The sequence below is a fragment of the Salvelinus sp. IW2-2015 genome, linkage group LG34 (genome assembly GCF_002910315.2).
Source record: "Salvelinus sp. IW2-2015 linkage group LG34, ASM291031v2, whole genome shotgun sequence".
Lineage (NCBI taxonomy): Eukaryota > Metazoa > Chordata > Actinopteri > Salmoniformes > Salmonidae > Salvelinus > Salvelinus sp. IW2-2015.
The window spans coordinates 7,578,902-7,598,473 of NC_036873.1; the positions used below are offsets into that span (position 1 = coordinate 7,578,902).

Genomic DNA, 19,572 nt, shown 5'->3' on the forward strand with positions numbered 1-19,572 from the left:
TGTGCTGATTTTTTAAAATCAAAATGAGGAAGTCATAGTTTTTATTTTTGCAGCACTTGCGTCATCCAGCATGACAGAGACCATGTCTAATGCTGCAGGTAGTATCAGCTCCTCTGCTATGGAGTGTTTTTTGCACTGAGCAATTTGGTACACCACCTGATATGATGCTAACAGTGCTCGCTGGTTTACTGAAGTAGCATTCACAAAGCGGGACGATTGTTGGCAATATTTGGCACGTTTTCGCTGAAAAAACTCAAGCGGCTTATCAGCGTGATTGGGGTGTAATGTCTTTAAGTGACGCCTTAATTTATTTGGCTTCATGCTGTCCGCTGCCAACATTTTTAGACACAGTAAACATACCGGTCTTTCCTCGTCTCCCACCGTAGTCACAGTGAAGCCAAGCGCGACATACGCGTCGTCATATTTCCTCGTCTTAGCTTTCGGGAGACTTATGTTTGTCTCATTATCTCTGTCTCTCTCCGCCTTTCTTTTCATCCCTGTTAAATATTTTTCCATGGTGTCTCTTAAGGGTTTGTTATCTGCACTTCATATCTCCTGCTCTGTGCTGTGTGCTCTTGTTCGGTGCAAAAAAAAACTACTCCCTGCAGCAAAAAAAGCATGTTCCCCGGGGTCACACGCGTCCCCCCTGGCATCGCTCCGAGCCCCCCCAGGGGGGCGCGCCCCACTATTTGAGAAGGACTGCTGTAGGCCGTCTCGTCGTTGTTGGTAATCAAGCCTACCACTGTAGTGTCTTCTGCAAACTTGATGATTGAGTTGGAGGCGTGCATGGCCACGCAGTCATGGGTGGGTGAACAGGAAGTACAGGAGAGGGCTGAGAACGCACCCTTGTGGGGCCCCAGTGTTGAGGATCAGCGGGTTGGAGATGTTGTTTCCCACCCTCACCACCTGGGGGCGGCCCGTCAGGAAGTCCAGGACCCAGTTGCACAGGGCGGGGTCGAGACCCAGGGTCTCGAGCTTAATGATACGTTTGGAGGGTACTATGGTGTTAAATGCTGAGCTGTAGTCTATGAACAGCATTCTTACATAGGTACGATTGCGTCGTCTGTGGACCTATTGGGGCGGTAAGTAAATTGGAGTGGGTCTAGGGTGTCAGGTAGGGTGGAGGTGATATGGTCCTTGACTAGTCTCTCAAAGCACTTCATGATGACAGAAGTGAGTGCTACGGGGCGATAGTCATTTAGTTCAGTTACCTTTTGCTTTCTTGGGAACAGGAACAATGGTGGACGTCTTGAAGCATGTGGGAACAGCAGACTGGGATAAGGATTGATTGAATATGTCCGTAAACACACCAGCCAGCTGGTCTGCGCATGCTCTGAGGACGCGACTAGGGATGCAGTCTGCGAGGGTTAACAGGCTGCAGTGAAGGAGAGCCCGCAGGTTTTGGTAGCGGGCCGTGTCGGTGGCACTGTATTGTCCTCAAAGCGAGCAAAGAAGTTGTTTAGTTTGTCTGGGAGCAAGACATCGTGGTCCACGACATCGTGGTTTCCAGTTTACATAGAATCCAATGAAGTTCTTTCTACTAGTAGTACGTCCTGTGCTAGCTCCTCAGGGCCGTCGATGTGTTTCAGGGGGATATACATGACTGTGATTATAATCGAAAATAATTCTCTTGGTAGATTATGCGGTCGGCATTTGATTGTAAGGAATTCTAGGTCAGGTGAACAAAAGGACATGAGTTCCTGTATGTTGTTATGATCACACCACGTCTCGTTAATCATAAGGCATACACCCCCGCCCTTATTCTTACCAGAGAGATGTTTGTTTCTGTTGGCGCGATGCGTGAAGAAACCAGATGGCTGTACCGACTCTGATAACGTATCCCGAGTGAGCCATGTTTCCGTGAAACAAAGAAAGTTACAATCTCTGATGTCTCTCTGGAAGGCAACCCTTGCTCAGATTTCATATACCTTGTTGTCAAGAGACTGGACATTGACGAGTAGTAAACTCGGGAGCGGTGCGCGATGTGCCCGTCTACGGAGCCTGACCAGAAGACCGCTCCGTCTGCCCCTTCTGCGGCGCCGTTGTTTTGGGTCGCCGGCTGGGATCCGATCCATTGTCCTGGGTGGTGGTCCAAACAGAGGATCCGCTTCGGGAAAGTCGTATTCCTGGTCGTAATGTTGGTGAGTTGACGTTGCTCTTATATCCAATAGTTCCTCCTGGCTGTATGTAATAAAACTTAAGATTTCTTGGGGTAACAATGTAAGAAATAATACATAAAAAAACTAATAACTGCAGTTTCCTAAGAACGCGAAGCGAGGCGGCTGGAAGTATGCAAATTAACCTAATTAAACTAATTAAGTACTGTGTTTGATTGAACAGTTATTAATTGCTCCTCCAGAGCGTCTGTTAACTAAAATGTTAATTCTTATTATTTATTATTATTTATTTATTTTATTTTTGAAAATTTCTACCAACCAGAACCATGTAGTCTTTTTTAGCCTAGCCTAGGCTAGGCTACAGGTCAACTAGCCTACTCAGAGGCAAGTTCATCGAATATGTTCGAATGCAATTATGTTTTGTCTATCATGGGCATTTCCTGTTACTAATTATGTAACGGCTAATGAAATAACTGCTACATACGCAGTGTATAGTGTCAATAAATCAGATGAATTTACCACTGTACAGCCGACTGATATAAACTCTGAAGCCATGATGTGTTTGCTTTCTGTTACAACAGGTATTCCCAATGTTGTCGGGGGTACGCCAAATAAAACATTTTTAAAAAATTAAAAAATCGGATTTTCAAACAGTCCATTTATATTTTCCAACGGGGCTATACCTTTGGGTGAGTTTTTTTTTTCTCGTTTCACTGCCAAAAATAAAATTAAACCATCGTGTTCAGCGAAATAACAACACAATGTCAAATACAGGTAGCCTAGTCAAATAATTAACATCCAATCACATTAACCGTTACTCTGTCCCGGGAATTCCACTAATGGACCGCATGTAGCCAAACGTAGCTGCTGCTCATGTCTGTACTAATGGAGCAAAAGCCATGCCAGGGAGAAATAGTGGAGTAGTAACACTTGTACAAGCAGTTGCTCCTGACGCCACTTGGGTACACTGCAGCATCCACCGAGAGGCTCTTGCTGCCAAGGGAATGCCTGACAGCTTGAAAGACGTTTTGGACACTACAGTGAAAATGGTTAACTTTGTTAACGCAAGGCCCGTGAACTCTCGTGTATTTTCTGCATTATGCAATGATATGGGCAGTGACCATGTAACGCTTTTACAACATACAGAAGTGTGCTGGTTATCAAGGGACAAAGTATTGATACATGTTTTAAATTGAGAGACGAGTTTAAAGTTTAAAGTTTTCTTTACTGACCGTAAATTTCACTTGTCTGACTGCTTGCATGATGATGTTTTCTCTCACACGACTGGCCTATCTGGGTGATGTTTGTTCTCACACGACTGGCCTATCTGGGTGATGTTTGTTCTCACCAGAATGATCTGAATCTAGGATTACAGGGACTATCTGCAACTATATTCAATGTGCAGGGCAAAATTGAGGCTATGAATTTGAATTTGGAGCTTCTCTGTTTGCATTATCAAGGACAACACACAGGTCTTTCCATCATTGTATGATTTTTTGTGTGCAAATATACTCAAGCTTACGGACAATGTCAAATGTGATATAGCGAAGCACCTGAGTGAGTTGGGTGTGCAATTACGCAGGTACTTTCCCGAAACAGACAACACAAACAACTGGATTTTATATCCCTTTCATGTCCTGCCTCCAGTCCACTTACCGATATCTGAACAAGAGAGCCTCATCGAAATTGCAGCAGTTCTATGAAAATGTAATCTAATCAGAAGCCACTGCCAGATTTCTGGATATGGCTGCACTCAGAGTTTCTTGCCTGCGCCCCGCATGTGCCAGGCCAAAGTAACCATCCAGCCAGTCCGGCCGGGGCCCGCTACGAGGGTTCCCAGTCCGGGGCCCGTAACGAGGGTCCCCAGTCCGGGGGCGGAGACGAGGGTCCCCGCACCAGAGGCGCCAACTAAGTGGGGTGAGCCAGTGGTGGAGCGGGGTCTGCGTCCCGCACCTGAGCCGCCGCCGCGGAGAGATGCCCACCCAGACCCTCCCCTATAGGTTTAGGTTTTGCGGCCGGAGTCCGCAACTTTGGGGGGGGGGGTACTGTCACGCTCTGACCTTAGAGATCCTTTTTATGTCTCTATTTTGGTTTGTTCAGGGAGTGAGTTGGGGTGGGTATTCTATGTTCTATTATTTGTATTTCTATGTTTTGGCCGGGTAGGGATCTCAATCAGGGACAGCTGTCTATCGTTGTCTCTGATTGAAAACCATACTTAGGTAGCCCTTTTTCCAACCTCTCTTTGTGGGAAGTAGACTCTGTTTATGGCACATAGCCTTTAGCTTCACGGTTTGTTTTGTAGTGTTTATTGTTTTGTTCGGCGTCTTTTCATATAAATAAAAGAAAATGTACGCTGACCACGCTGCACCTTGGTCCTCTTCTTTTGACGGCCGTGACACACAGGCTACTGATGAGAAGACTCTTGTTTGTTCTGGATTATTAGCAGCACAGGCTACTGATTAGGAATAGTCTGGACCTGTTATGGTTTATTTGCAGCACAGGCTTCTGATCAGGAGACTCTTGTTTGTTCTGGATTATTAGCAGCACAGGCTACTGATTAGAATAGTCTGGACCTGTTATGGTTTATTTGATCAGGAGACTCTTGTTTGTTCTGGATTATTAGCAGCACAGGCTACTGATTAGAATAGTCTGGACCTGTTATGGTTTATTTGCAGCACAGCGCTACTGATTAGAATATGTCTGGACCTGTTCTGGTTTATTTGCAGCACAGGCTACTGATTAGAATAGTCTGGACCTGTTATGGTTTATTTGCAGCACAGGCTACTGATTAGAATAGTCTGGACCTGTTCTGGTTTATTTGCAGCACAGGCTACTGATTAGAATAGTCTGGACCTGTTCTGGTTTATTTGCAGCACAGGCTACTGATTAGAATAGTCTGGACCTGTTCTGGTTTATTTGCAGCACAGGCTACTGATTAGAAATAGTCTGGACCTGTTCTGGTTTATTTGCAGCACAGGCTACTGATTAGAATATCTGGACCTGTTCTGGTTTATTTGCAGCACAGGCTACTGATTAGAATAGTCTGGACCTGTTCTGGTTTATTTGCAGCACAGGCTACTGATTAGAATAGTCTGGACCTGTTATGGTTTATTTGCAGCACAGGCTACTGATTAGAATAGTCTGGACCTGTTATGGTTTATTTGCAGCACAAGGCTACTGATTAGAATAGTCTGGACTGTTCTGGTTTATTGATCAGGAGACTCTTGTTTGTTTCTGGTTTATTAGCAGAACATGCTATTGATTAAATTACTCTGGTTTGTTCTGGTTTATTTGCAGCACAGGTTACTGATGAGAATACTATTTTCTGGTCAGGTAAAATAGCAGCAGAGGCTACTGATTAGAATAGTCTGGTTTGTTCTGGTTTCTAATTCGAAATCTGGCAGAAGACTCTGGTGTGGTCTGTTTTTCTAGCAGCACAGGCTACTGATGGGAACTCTGGTTTGGTCTGGTTTATTAGCAGCACAGGCTACTGATCAGAAGAGTCTAGTTTGTTCTGGTTTATTAGCAGCATAGGCTACTGATGACAATACTCTGGTTTGTCTGGTTTATTAGCAGCACAGGCTACTGATGAGAAGACTCGGTTTGTTCTGGTTAATTAGTAGCACAGGCTACTGATGAGAAGACTCTGGTTTGTTCTGGTTAATTAGTAGCACAGGCTACTGATGAGAAGACCTGGTTTGGTCTGGTTTATTAGCAGCACAGGCTACTGATTAGAAGACTTTGGTTTGTTCTGGTTTATTAGCAGCACAGGCTACTGATGAGAAGACTCTGGTTTGTTCTGGTTTATTTGCAGCACAGGCTACTGATGACAAGACCTGGTTTGTTCTGGTTTATTAGCAGCACAAGCTACTGATTAGAAGACTGGTTTGGTCTGGTTTATTAGCAGCACAGGCTACTGATGAGAAAGACTCTGGTTTGTTCTGGTTTATTAGCAGCACAGGCTACTGATGAGAAGACTGGTTTGGTCTGGTTTAATAGCAGCACAGGCTACTGATGAGATGACTGGTTTGGTCTGGTTTAATAGCAGCACAGGCTACTGATGAGATGACTGGTTTGTTCTGGTTTATTTAGCAGCACAGGCTACTGATGAGATGACTGGTTTGGTCTGGTTTAATAGCAGCACAGGCTACTGATGAGAATGACTCTGGTTTGGTCTGGTTTAATAGCAGCACAGGCTACTGATGAGACTCTGGTTTGTTCTGGTTTATTAGCGCACAGGCTACTGATGAGATGACTCTGGTTTGGTCTGGTTATTAGCAGCACAGGCTACTGATGAGACTCTGGTTTGTTCTGGTTTATTAGCAGCACAGGCTACTGATGAGACTCTGGTTTGTTCTGGTTTTTAGCAGCACAGGCTACTGATGAGATGACTCTGGTTTGGTCTGGTTTAATAGCAGCACAGGCTACTGAATGAGACTCTGGTTTGTTCTGGTTTATTAGCAGCACAGGCTACTGATGAGATGACTCTGGTTTGGTCTGGTTTTAATAGCAGCACAGGCTACTGATGAGACTCTGGTTTGTTCTGGTTTATTAGCAGCACAGGCTACTGATGAGATGACTCTGGTTTGGTCTGGTATTAATCAGCACAGGCTACTGATGAGACTCTGGTTTGTTCTGGTTTAATAGCAGCACAGGCTACTGATGAGACTCTGGTTTGTTCTGGTTTAATAGCAGCACAGGCTACTGATGAGATGACTCTGGTTTGGTCTGGTTTAATAGCAGCACAGGCTACTGATGAGACTCTGTTTTGGTCTGGTTTAATAGCAGCACAGGCTACTGATGAGATGACTGGTTTGGTCTGGTTTATTAGCAGCACAGGCTACTGATGAGACTCTGGTTTGGTCTGGTTTAATAGCAGCACAGGCTACTGATGAGTGACTCTGGTTTGGTCTGGTTTATTAGCAGCACAGGCTACCGATGAGATGCTGGTTTGGTCTGGTTTATTAGCAGCACAGGCTACGATGAGATGACTGGTTTGGTCTGGTTTATTAGCAGCACAGGCTACTGATGAGACTGGTTTGGTCTGGTTTAATAGCAGCACAGGCTACTGATGAGATGACTCTGGTTTGGTCTGGTTTAATAGCAGCACAGGCTACCGATGAGATGATGGTTTGGTCTGGTTTATTAGCAGCACAGGCTACTGATGAGACTCTGGTTTGGTCTGGTTTTTAGCAGCACAAGCTACTGATGAGATGACTGGTTTGGTCTGGTTTATTAGCAGCACAGGCTACTGATGAGACTCTGGTTTGTTCTGGTTTATTAGCAGCACAGGCTACTGATGAGATGACTCTGGTTTGGTCTGGTTTAATAGCAGCACAGGCTACTGATGAGACTCTGGTTTGTTCTGGTTTATTAGCAGCACAGGCTACTGATGAGATGACTCTGGTTTGGTCTGGTTTAATAGCAGCACAGGCTACTGATGAGACTCTGGTTTGGTCTGGTTTATTAGCAGCACAGGCTACTGATGAGATGACTCTGGTTTGTTCTGGTTTATTAGCAGCACAGGCTACTGATGAGATGACTCTGGTTTGGTCTGGTTTAATAGCAGCACAGGCTACTGATGAGACTCTGGTTTGGTCTGGTTTATTAGCAGCACAGGCTACTGATGAGACTCTGGTTTGGTCTGGTTTATTAGCAGCACAGGCTACTGATGAGAAGACTCTGGTTTGGTCTGGTTTAATAGCAGCACAGGCTACTGATGAGACTCTGGTTTGGTCTGGTTTAATAGCAGCACAGGCTACTGATGAGACTCTGGTTTGGTCTGGTTTAATAGCAGCACAGGCTACTGATGAGACTCTGGTTTGGTCTGGTTTAATAGCAGCACAGGCTACTGATGAAACTCTGGTTTGGTCTGGTTTAATAGCAGCACAGGCTACTGATGAGACTCTGGTTTGGTCTGGTTTAATAGCAGCACAGGCTACTGATGAGACTCTGGTTTGGTCTGGTTTATTAGCAGCACAGGCTACTGATTAGATAGTCTGGACCTGTTCTGGTTTATTGATCAGGAGACTCTTGTTTGGTCTGGTTTATTAGCAGCACAGGCTACCGATGAGACTCTGGTTTGTCTGGTTTAATAGCAGCACAGGCTACTGATGAGATCTGGTTTGGTCTGGTTTAATAGCAGCACAGGCTACTGATGAGACTTTGGTTTGTTCTGGTTTAATAGCAGCACAGGCTACTGATGAGACTCTGGTTTGGTCTGGTTTAATAGCAGCACAGGCTATGATGAGACTTGGTTTGTTCTGGTTTAATAGCAGCACAGGCTACTGATGAGAAGACTCTGGTTTGGTCTGGTTTAATAGCAGCACAGGCTACTGATGAGACTCTGTTTTGTTCTGGTTTAATAGCAGCACAGGCTACTGATGAGAGCTCTGGTTTGGTCTGGTTTAATAGCAGCACGGGCTACTGATGAGACTCTGGTTTGGTCTGGTTTAATAGCAGCACAGGCCTACTGATGAGACTCTGGTTTGGTCTGGTATAATAGCAGCACAGGCTACTGATGAGACTCTGGTTTGGGTCTGGTTTATAGCAGCACGGCTACTGATGAGACTCTGGTTTGGTCTGGTTTAATAGCAGCACAGGCTACTGATGAGACTCTGGTTTGGTCTGGTATAATAGCAGCACAGGCTACTGAGTGAGACTCTGGTTTGGTCTGGTATATAGCAGCACAGGCTACTGATGAACTCTGGTTTGGTCTGGTTTAATAGCAGCACAGGCTACTGATGAGACTCTGGTTTGGTCTGGTTTAATAGCAGCACAGGCTACTGATGAGACTCTGGTTTGGTCTGGTTTAATAGCAGCACAGGCTACTGATGAGACTCTGGTTTGGTCTGGTTTAATAGCAGCAACAGGCTACTGATGAGACTCTGGTTTGGTCTGGTTTAATAGCAGCACAGGCTACTGATGAGACTCTTGGTTGGTCTGGTTTATTAGCAGCACAGGCTACTGATGAGATAGTCTGGCTGTTCTGGTTTATCTGCATCAGGCAGACTCTTGTTTGTCTGGTTTATTAGCAGCACAGGCTCTCCGATAGACTTCTGGTTTGGTCTGGTTTAATAGCAGCACAGGCTACTGATGAGACTCTGGTTTCGGTTCTGGTTTAATAGCAGCACAGGCTACTGATGAGGACTCTGGTTGTCTGTTAATAGCAGCACAGCTACTGATGAGCTCTGGTTTGGTCTGGTTTAATAGCAGCACAGGCTACTGATGAGCTCTGTGTGTTCTGGTTTAATAGCAGCAACAGGCTACTGATGAGACTCTGGTTTGGTCTGGTTTAAGTCAGGCAGAAGGCTACTGATGAGACTCTGGTTTGTTCTGGTTTATTAGCAGCACAGGCTACTGATGAGACTCTGGTTTTGGTCTGGTTTAATAGCAGCACAGGCTACTGATGAGACTCTGGTTTGGTCTGGTTTAATAGCAGCACAGGCTTACTGATGAGACTCTGGTTTGGTCTGGTTTAATAGCAGCACAGGCTACTGATGAGACTCTGGTTATGTTCTGGTTTATTAGCAGCACAAGGCTACTGATGAGATACTGGTTGGTCTGGTTTAATAGCAGCACAGCTACTGATGAGACTCTGGTTTGGTCTGGTTTATTAGCAGCACAGGCTACTGATGAGACTCTGGTTTGGTCTGGTTTATTAGCAGCACAGGCTACTGATGAGACTCTGGTTTGGTCTGGTTTATTTTGCAGCAGGATGCCTGCTCTCTCCAGCCTGCCAGACTGTTTGATGTTTATGAAACAACATGTTATATGTACGTCACACCACACTTATAGTTTCTAGTGTACAATTGGCAACTGGATTGATTCTTTGATTTACAGGAATACATTTACTGTTACATTTCCTCGCACAATCACATGTTCACATGCAGCACACTCACATACAAACTGTACATAATCAATCCCTCCTGAACTGTTCATAGTTCAATGTCTCTCTCTTACTCACATACAAACAGTACATAATCAATCCCTCCTGAACTGTTCATAGTCTCTCTCTCTTACTCACATACAACTGTACATAATCAATCCCTCCTGAACTGTTCATAGTCTCTCTCTCTCTCTCTCTCTTCTCTCTCTGTCCTCCTCTCTCTCTCTCTCTCTCTCGGTCTCTCTTTCTCTCTATATATCTTCTTTCTGGCTCTCTTTTTTTCTTTCTTTCTCTCCTCGCTCCCAGTCTCTCTCTCTTTCTCGCTCTTTGTCTCTCTCTTACTCTCTCTCCCCCGTTGCTCTCTCTCCCTATGTCTATCTCTGCCATCTCTCTCATCCTATCATCTCTCTCCTTATATCTTCTCCTTATATCATCTGCCTCCCTTCTCTCTCCCGCCTTATTATCGTCTCTCCCCGTCTCTCCCTGTCTCTCTCTCTCTATGTTCTCCTTCCTCTCTTGGACTTTTATTCTTTTCCCTCTCTTCCTCTTCGATGTGTCGTGCCCTCGCCTTGGGTTGTGCACTGGCGCCGGCGCCCGAGTCGCTGGTTGTGCGATTCCTCTCGGCCCACACTCCTCCCTGTCTCTCGCGCCTTATATATCTTCTTCCTGTCTCTCTCTGCCATGTCTCTCTCTCCCTATAGTCTCCTCCCTCTCTCTCTCCTGTCTCTCTCCTTCCCTTGTTGCTCTCTCTCCTGTATACAGCTCGGGCTCCTATAATCTTCTTGTCCCTTGTCTCTCTCTCGCCGCTATATAATATCCCCGTCTCTCTCCTCCCGTCTCTCTCCCTATCTCATTCCCCATCTCTCTTTCCCTGTCTCTTCTCGCCTTATACTATCACCTCTTCGCTCCGTCTTGCACTCGTCCTCTCTCTCACTTCTCCGAGTGGCCGTGATGTCTCATCCTCCTCCGACCGCACCTTATCTGTCTCTTACGATGTTATGCTCCCTCGCTTTCGGTGATGCCTGACTCTCTCTCTCTCTGTCTCTTCTCTATCCCTGTGCTCTTCTCCCTGTCTCGCTCGATCCTCCTATATCATCATATCTCCCGCTGTCTCTCTCTCCCTTAAATTCTCCCCTGTCTCTCTCTAGGGCTCCTCCTGCTCTTCTCTTTCGCACTATATCTCTCGTGCACCCCTCTCTCCCTTCTCTTCGAGGTCATCCTGTCTCTCGTCGGAGAGATTAGAGATGTGTGTTGTGGGATGTGGCCTTTATATCTCGTCTGTCGCCGTCTCCTTCCCGTCTCTCTCTCGGCTCCGATGTCTCTCCTGCTATATTCTCTGCCTCCTCTCTCATCTGTCTCTCCTCATCCTTGTGTCTCTCTCCCTATATCTATATCCTGTCTCTCTCTCTCTATATCTATTTCCGCTGTCTCTCTCTCCCTATAAATCTCTCCCTGTCTCTCTCCCTTCCCTCTCTCTCTCTCCCTGTCTCCCTCTCCCCTGTCTCTCTCTCCCTATATCTCTTTCTCCTGTCTCTCTCTCTCCCTATGTCTCTCTCCCCGTCTCTCTCATCAGCCGCCGTGATCCATTATGAGTTCCACTCCTCTGCATGAGCCAGAGGCGCAGGTCCTTAATGGTCAACCCCAGCCTGAGCAGGGCCAGGGTGGCGGTCAGGGTGGGGAGGTGGTACCCTCAGGCAGTGTAGCCTCCCGCCCCCCTCAGCCCCACTCAGACCCCCAGGCCTCCAGACGTGTCTGCTTCTATAAGAGTGGAGACCCCCAGTTCGGAGGCCACCGGATGGTCATCAATGCCAGGACCTTCAAGACCTTCGATGCCCTCCTGGATGCCCTGTCTAAGAAGGTGATTTGATTATTGATTATGGATTGATTGATTTGATTTATATTAGATATCATGTATCATCTGTTGTTTACAGGAAATGCTCTGTGTTAAAATCCACAACAATAAGACATTGCGTCTGACATGATTTAGAACTTCAACCCCTCCCCTTCCTGTGTCTTGTACATACAGTCCCCCCCATGTAGTCAACACATATAACACATTCCCATAACTCCATGTCTCCATGTCTCCATGTCCAAGGTCCCCCTGCCATTCGGGGTCCGCACCATCACCACCCCCCGTGGCTCCCACCCTGTCCGGGGTCTGGAAGAGCTGCAGGATGGGGGCTCCTATGTCTGCTCGGACCAGCGGAAGGTGAAGCCCCTCAACCTGGACATGGCTAACCGCCGCCAGCCACCCTGGAACACCACCACCCGGCCTGTCAGCGCGGGTCGGAGGGCGCAGCGAGGGAGTCGCGGAGTCCCCGGGGCCATCAACCGGCCGGCAGACAGCAGGGTCAGGACCCCTAAAAGGCTGATAGTTTTTAAGAATAGAGACCCCAGCGTGAGGAGGACTGTAGTTCTGCAGAGAAGAACGGCTCCAACCTACGATGCTCTACTGGACCACCTATCAGTCGTCATGCAGTTCCCTGTACTGAAGCTGTACACACCAGACGGCAGCAGGGTAGGTCATCATGCAGGTCCCTGTACTGAAGCTGTACACACCAGACGGCAGCAGGGTAGGTCATCATGCAGGTCCCTGTACTGAAGCTGTACACACCAGACGGCAGCAGGGATGCGCAGAAAAGTCCAGCAAAGTCATAGGATGTCTTTTACATTGTAAGGAATAAGATTATAAGGAGGACCTGATACTAGATCTGTAATCATATTCTGAGACTCGTTGCGAGTACGGGTATCTGTTATTAGAACTTCAATGTTATTTACTTAGTTACTGACTAAAGAACAACATGTTAGTGACTAAAGAACAACATGTTAGTTACTGACTAAAGAACAACATGTTAGTAACTGACTAAAGAACAACATGTTACTGACTAAAGAACAACATGTTAGTTACTGACTAAAAGAACATGGAAGCCATCAACGGACCCCTTCCAACCCCTTCTGTAATAATACAACAGTATTTGGTTTCTTTAGGACTACAACAGTGCAATGTTTATACTACAACAGTATTTGGTTTCTTTAGGACTACAACAGTGCAATGTTTATACTACAACAGTATTTGGTTTCTTTAGGACTACAACAGTGCAATGTTTATACTACAACAGATTTGGTTCTTTGACTACAACAGTGCAATGTTATACTACAACAGTATTTGGTTTCTTTAGGACTACAACAGTGCAATGTTTATACTACAACAGTATTTGGTTTCTTTAGGACTACAACAGTGCAATGTTTATACTACAACAGTATATTGGTTTCTTTAGGACTACAACAGTGCAATGTTTTATACTACAACAGTATTTGGTTTCTTTAGGACTACAACAGTGCAATGTTTATACTACAAACAGTATTTGGTTTCTTTAGGACTACAACAGTGCAATGTTTATACTACAACAGTATTTGGTTTCTTTAGGACTACAACAGTGCAAGTGTATACTATACAACAGTATTTGGTTTCTTTAGGACACAACAGTGCAATGTTTATACTACAACAGTATTTTGTTTCTTTAGGACTACAACAGTGCAATGTTTATACTACAACAGTATTTGGTTTCTTTAGGACTACAACAGTGCAATGTTTATACTACAAAAGTATTTGGGTCTTTAGGACTACAACAGTGCATTGTTTATACTACAACAGTATTTGGTTTCTTTAGGACTACAACAGTGCAATGTTTATACTACAACAGTATTTGGTTTCTTTAGGACTACAACAGTGCAATGTTTATACTACAAAACAGTATTGGTTCTTTAGGACTACAACAGTGCATTGCTTTTGGCCAGTCTGATTAATGAACCATGAGGGATCAGCCAATCGTGAAGAAGAAATGTACTACTTTAAAATGGAGATAGCCTCAATGGCTCTGCCCAAGCTGTCACAGATGCTATAATGGTATAGATACAAAGATGAGTGCTCTAGCTAACTCTATGTATGCACCCTATCTCTAGGACTTAGCGGAGTCACCTCAGGGCACCCTATGACGTCCTATCAAGTCTTCTGCCCCCTACTGGGGATTAACAGAATAATCTGTCTGCCGTCCATCTGCTATCAGGATGACGTACCTGTTCTGGCCCAGAGTCAGGGATTAATCCTCTTATCTTTGATGGAGCAGCAGATCTCAGTGGTTAATGTCCTACTGGATGTTCTTTGAGATGAGAGGGAGACCAGGGGTCATGTGTATCAAGTATCTCAGAGTAGGAGTGGGATTTAGGATCAGTTTTGTGTTTTAGATATAATGATATGGACAGGAGGGACCTGATCCTAGATCAACCGTCCTACTCTGAGACACGTGATACATACGGGCCCGGAAATGTATTGATGCTTCAAGTTCCAAGCTGTAATATCTAACCCCAACAATACTGTAATCAATATCAATGTAGCTCTCAAAATAACAAGGTAGAACAAAAACACACGATAAAAAAAAAACAAAAACGATAAACACGATACTATACACGATAAATAAGAAATAAGACAAACATGAGAAAGTAAGAAGTATATACAGATATGTATAGGACTAGTATAGCATACTATATACAGATATATATAGGCATAGTATAGCATACTATATACAGATATATATATATATATATATATAATATATAATATATATATATATATATATATATTATATAATATATAGGGACTAGTATAGCATACTATATACAGATATATATATAATATATATATATATATATATATATATATATATATAATAGGGACTAGTATAGCATACTATATACAGATATATATATATATATATATATATATATATATTTATATATAATATAATATATATATATATATTTATATATATATATAGGGACTAGTATAGCATACTATATACAGATATATATATATATATATATAGGGACTAGTATAACATACTATAACAGAATATATATATATAATATATATATATATAATATATATATATATATATAGGGACTAGTATAGCATACTATATACAGATATACACTGCTCAAATAATAAATAAAGGGAACACTTAAACAACACAAGTTAACTCCAAGTCAATCACACTTCTGTGAAATCAAACTGTCCACTTAGGAAGCAACACTGATTGACAATAAATTTCACATGCTGTTGTGCAAATGGAATAGACAACAGGTGGAAATTATAGCAATTAGCAAGACACCCCCAATAAAGGAGTGATTCTGCAGGTGGTGACCACAGACCACTTCTCAGTTCCTATGCTTCCTGGCTGATGTTTTGGTCACTTTTGAATGCTGGCGGTGCTCTCACTCTAGTGGTAGCATGAGACGGAGTCTACAACCCACACAAGTGGCTCAGGTAGTGCAGCTCATCCAGGATGGCACATCAATGCGAGCTGTGGCAAGAAGGTTTGCTGTGTCTGTCAGCTTAGTGTCCAGAGCAGGAGGTGCTACCAGGAGACAGGCCAGTACATCAGGAGACGTGGAGTAGGCCGTTTGTGGCCTGCTGGAGGTCATTTTGCAGGGCTCTGGCAGTGCTACTCCTTGCACAAAGGCGGAGGTAGCGGTCCTGCTGCTGGGGTTGCCCTCCTACGGCCTCCTCCACGTCTCCTGATGTACTGGCCTGTCCCTGGTAGCGCCTCCATGCTCTGGACACTACGCTGACAGACACAGCAAACCTTCTTGCCACAGCTCATTTGATTTGCCATCCTGGATGAGCTGCACTACCTGAGCCACTTGTTGTGGTTGTAGACTCCGTCTCATGCTACCACTAGAGTGAGAGCACCGCCAGCATTCAAAAGTGACCAAAACATCAGCCAGGAAGCATAGGAACTGAGAAGTGGTCTGTGGTCACCACCTGCAGAATCACTCCTTTATTGGGGGTGTCTTGCTAATTGCCTATAATTTCCACTGTTGTCTATCCATTTGCACAACAGCATGTGAAATGTATTGTCAATCAGTGTTGCTTTCTAAGTGGACAGTTTGATTTCACAGAAGTGTGATTGACTTGGAGTTACATTGTGTTGTTAAGTGTTCCCTTAATTTTTTTGAGCAGTGTATATATATATATATATACAGTGGGAGAAACAAGTATTTGATACACTGCCGATTTTGCAGGTTTTCCTAACTTACAAAGCATGTAGAGGTCTGTAATTTTTATCATAGGTACACTTTCAACTGTGAGAGACGGAATCTAAAACAAAAATCCAGAAAATCACATTGTTGATGATTTTTAAATAATTAATTTGCATTTTATTGCATGACATAAGTATTTGATCACCTACCAACCAGTAAGAATTCCGGCTCTCACAGACCTGTTAGTTTTTCTTTAAGAAGCCCTCCTGTCTCCACTCATTACCTGGATTAACTGCACCTGTTTGAACTCGTACCTGTATAAAAGACACCTGTCCACACACAATCAAACAGATTCCAACCTCTCCACAATGGCCAAGACCAGAGAGCTGTGTAAGGACATCAGGGATAAAATTGTAGACCTGCACAAGGCTGGATGGGCTACAGGACAATAGGCAAGCAGCTTGGTGAGAACGAAACAACTGTTGGCGCAATTATTAGAAAATGGAAGAAGTTCAAGATGACGGTCAATCACCCTCGGTCTGGGGCTCCATGCAAGATTTCACCTCGTGGGGCATCAATGATCATGAGGAAGGTGAGGGATCAGCCCAGAACTACACGGCAGGACCTGGTCAATGACCTGAAGAGAGCTGGGACCACAGTCTCAAAGAAAACCATTAGTAACACACTACGCCGTCATGGATAAAATCCTGCAGCGCACGCAAGGTCCCCCTGCTTAAGCCAGTGCATGTCCAGGCCTGTCTGAAAGTTTCAATGACCATCTGGATGATCCAGAGGAGGAATGGGAGAAGGTCATGTGTGTCTGATGATAGACAAAAATAGAGCTTTTTGTCTAACTCCACATCGCCGTGTTTGGAGGAAGAAGAAGTATGAGTACAACCCAACGAACACCATCCCAACCGTGAAGCATGGAGGTGGAAACATCATTCTTTGGGGATGCTTTTCTGCAAAGGGACAGAGACGACTGCACCGTTTGAGGGGAGGAATAGATGGGCCATGTATCGCGAGATCTTGGCCAACAACCTCCTTCCCTCAGTAAGAGCATTGAAGATGGGTCGTGGCTGGGTCTTCCAGCATGACAACGACACGAAGCACACACCATGGCAACTAAGGAGTGGCTCCGTAAGAAGCATCTCAAGGTCCTGGAGTGGCCTAGCCAGTCTCCAGACCTGAACCCAATAGAAAATCTTTGGAGGGAGCTGAAAGTCCGTATTGCCCAGCGACAGCCCCGAAACCTGAAGGATCTGGAGAAGATCTGTAGGGAGGAGTGGGCCAAAATCCCTGCTGCAGTGTGTGGCAAACCTAGTCAAGAACTACAGAAACGTATGATCTCTGTAATTGCAAACAAAGGTTTCTGTACCAAATATTAAGTTCTGCTTTCTGATGTATCAAATACTTATGTCATGCAATAAAATGCAAATTAATTACTTAAAAATCATACAATGTGATTTTCTGGATTTTTGTTTTAGATTCCGTCTCTCATAGTTGAAGTGTACCTATGATAATAATTACAGACCTCTACATGCTTTGTAAGTAGGAAAACCTGCAAAATCGGCAGTGTATCAAATACTTGTTTCCCCACTGTATATATATATATATATATATATATATATATATATATATTATTATATATATATAGCACAAGTATAGCATACTATATATAATATATATATATAATATATATATAGGCACTAGATAACATACTATATACAGAGATATGTATAGGGACTAGTATAGCATACTATATACAGAGATATATATATATATATATATATATAATATATATATATATATATATATATATATATTATATATATATAGCACAAGTATAGCATACTATATATAGATATATATATAGGCACTAGTATAACATACTATATACAGAGATATGTATAGGGACTAGATAGCATACTATATACAGAATATATATATATATATATATATAGGCACAAGTATAGCATACTATATATAGATATATATATAGCACTAGATAACATACTATATACAGAGATATGTATAGGAACTAGTATAACATACTATATACAGAGATACACTACCGTTCAAAAGTTTGGGGTCATTTAGAAATGTCCTTGTTTTTGAATGAAAAGCACATTTTTGGTCCATTAAAATAACATCAAAGTTGATCAGAAATACAGTGTAGACATTGTTAATGTTGTAAATGACCATTGTAGCTGGAAACAGCAAGATTGTATGAATATCTACATAGGCGTACAGAGGCCCATTATCAGCAACCATCATCCTGTGTTCCAATGGCACGTTGTTAGCTAATCCGAGTTTATCATTGTAAAAGGCTAATTGATCATTAGAAAACCCTTTTGTAATTATGTTAGCACAGCTGAAAACTGATGTCCTGATTAAAGAAGCAATATACCTGTCCTTCTTTAGACTAGTTGAGTATCTGGAGCATCAGCATTTGTGGATCAATTCCAAGGCTCAGACACAAGGAAAGAAAACAAAAACAATAAAAGAGACAATACATTAAAGACTGATTCTCATCCGGGTTACCTCCACTGTGGGTAACACCAGACCAGCTGATGTCTTCTTACTCTCCACGAAATTTGGGGAGGGGGCACGGGGAGGGGGCCCCCCCCCCAACGCCCGAGCACCGACCCAGGAGGGAAGAGAGGCGAAGAAGACTAGCTGTCTGTTACCCAATAAAAAAGGCCCCGCCTGCCACCCGATCTCCCAAAAAAACAGGTACAGACCAAAGCCTCATAAAGCCAAAAAAAGATACTATATATCCTGTCCACAGTGGGACAGTTCATTTTTTGCCCCACCGCGTTTATATTATTCACGCTTAAACTCGTCATTCTATTCTTGTTCTGAGAAATGAAGGCTATTCCATGCGAGAAATTGCCAAGAAACTGAAGATCTCGTACAACGCTGTGTACTACTCCCTTCACAGAACAGCGCAAACTGGCTCTAACCAGAATAGAAAGAGGAATGGGAGGCCCCGGTGCACAACTGAGCAAGAGGACAAGTACATTAGAGTGTCTAGTTTGAGAAACCGATGCCTCACAAGTCCTCAACTGGCAGCTACATTAAATAGTACCCGCAAAACACCAGTCTCAACGTCAACAGTGAAGAGGTGACTCAGGGATGCTGGCCTTCTAGGCAGAGTTGCAAAGAAAAAGCTATATCTCAGACTGGCCAATAAAAAGAAAAGATTAAGATGGACAAAAGAACACAGACACTGGACAGAGGAACTCTGCCTAGAAGGCCAGCATCCCGGAGTCGCCTCTTCACTTTAGGCAACAACAAAAAAAAGGGTCGGGAACCCGATCAATGGGAGAACCATCCGTCTGAAACATTCTGGAGAGAACTAGAGAACAACATATATTTAGTCTTGCCCACATTAAATACAAATTTTAAGCCAACCAGGGCTTTCTGTATGGTAACAAGGTCAGATTGCAGCTCTAATATAGAATGGTAAACAGTTGGGACAATGGTAAACAGTGTCGTCTACATACAGATGAATATGACGAGTTT

General features: G+C 43.8%; 1 protein-coding gene across 1 annotated transcript in view; it reads left to right on the plus strand.

Moving 5' to 3' along the window:
• The first annotated feature begins 11,593 nt into the window (after positions 1-11,593).
• LOC139023640 (oxygen-regulated protein 1-like) overlaps positions 11,594-19,572 on the plus strand; it is a 46,934-nt gene continuing 38,955 nt past the window's right edge. The window contains exons 1-2 of the mRNA XM_070437156.1: positions 11,594-11,863; positions 12,101-12,523. Coding sequence (XP_070293257.1) covers positions 11,594-11,863; positions 12,101-12,523 — 693 coding nt within the window. The remainder of the gene's footprint in view (positions 11,864-12,100; positions 12,524-19,572) is intronic.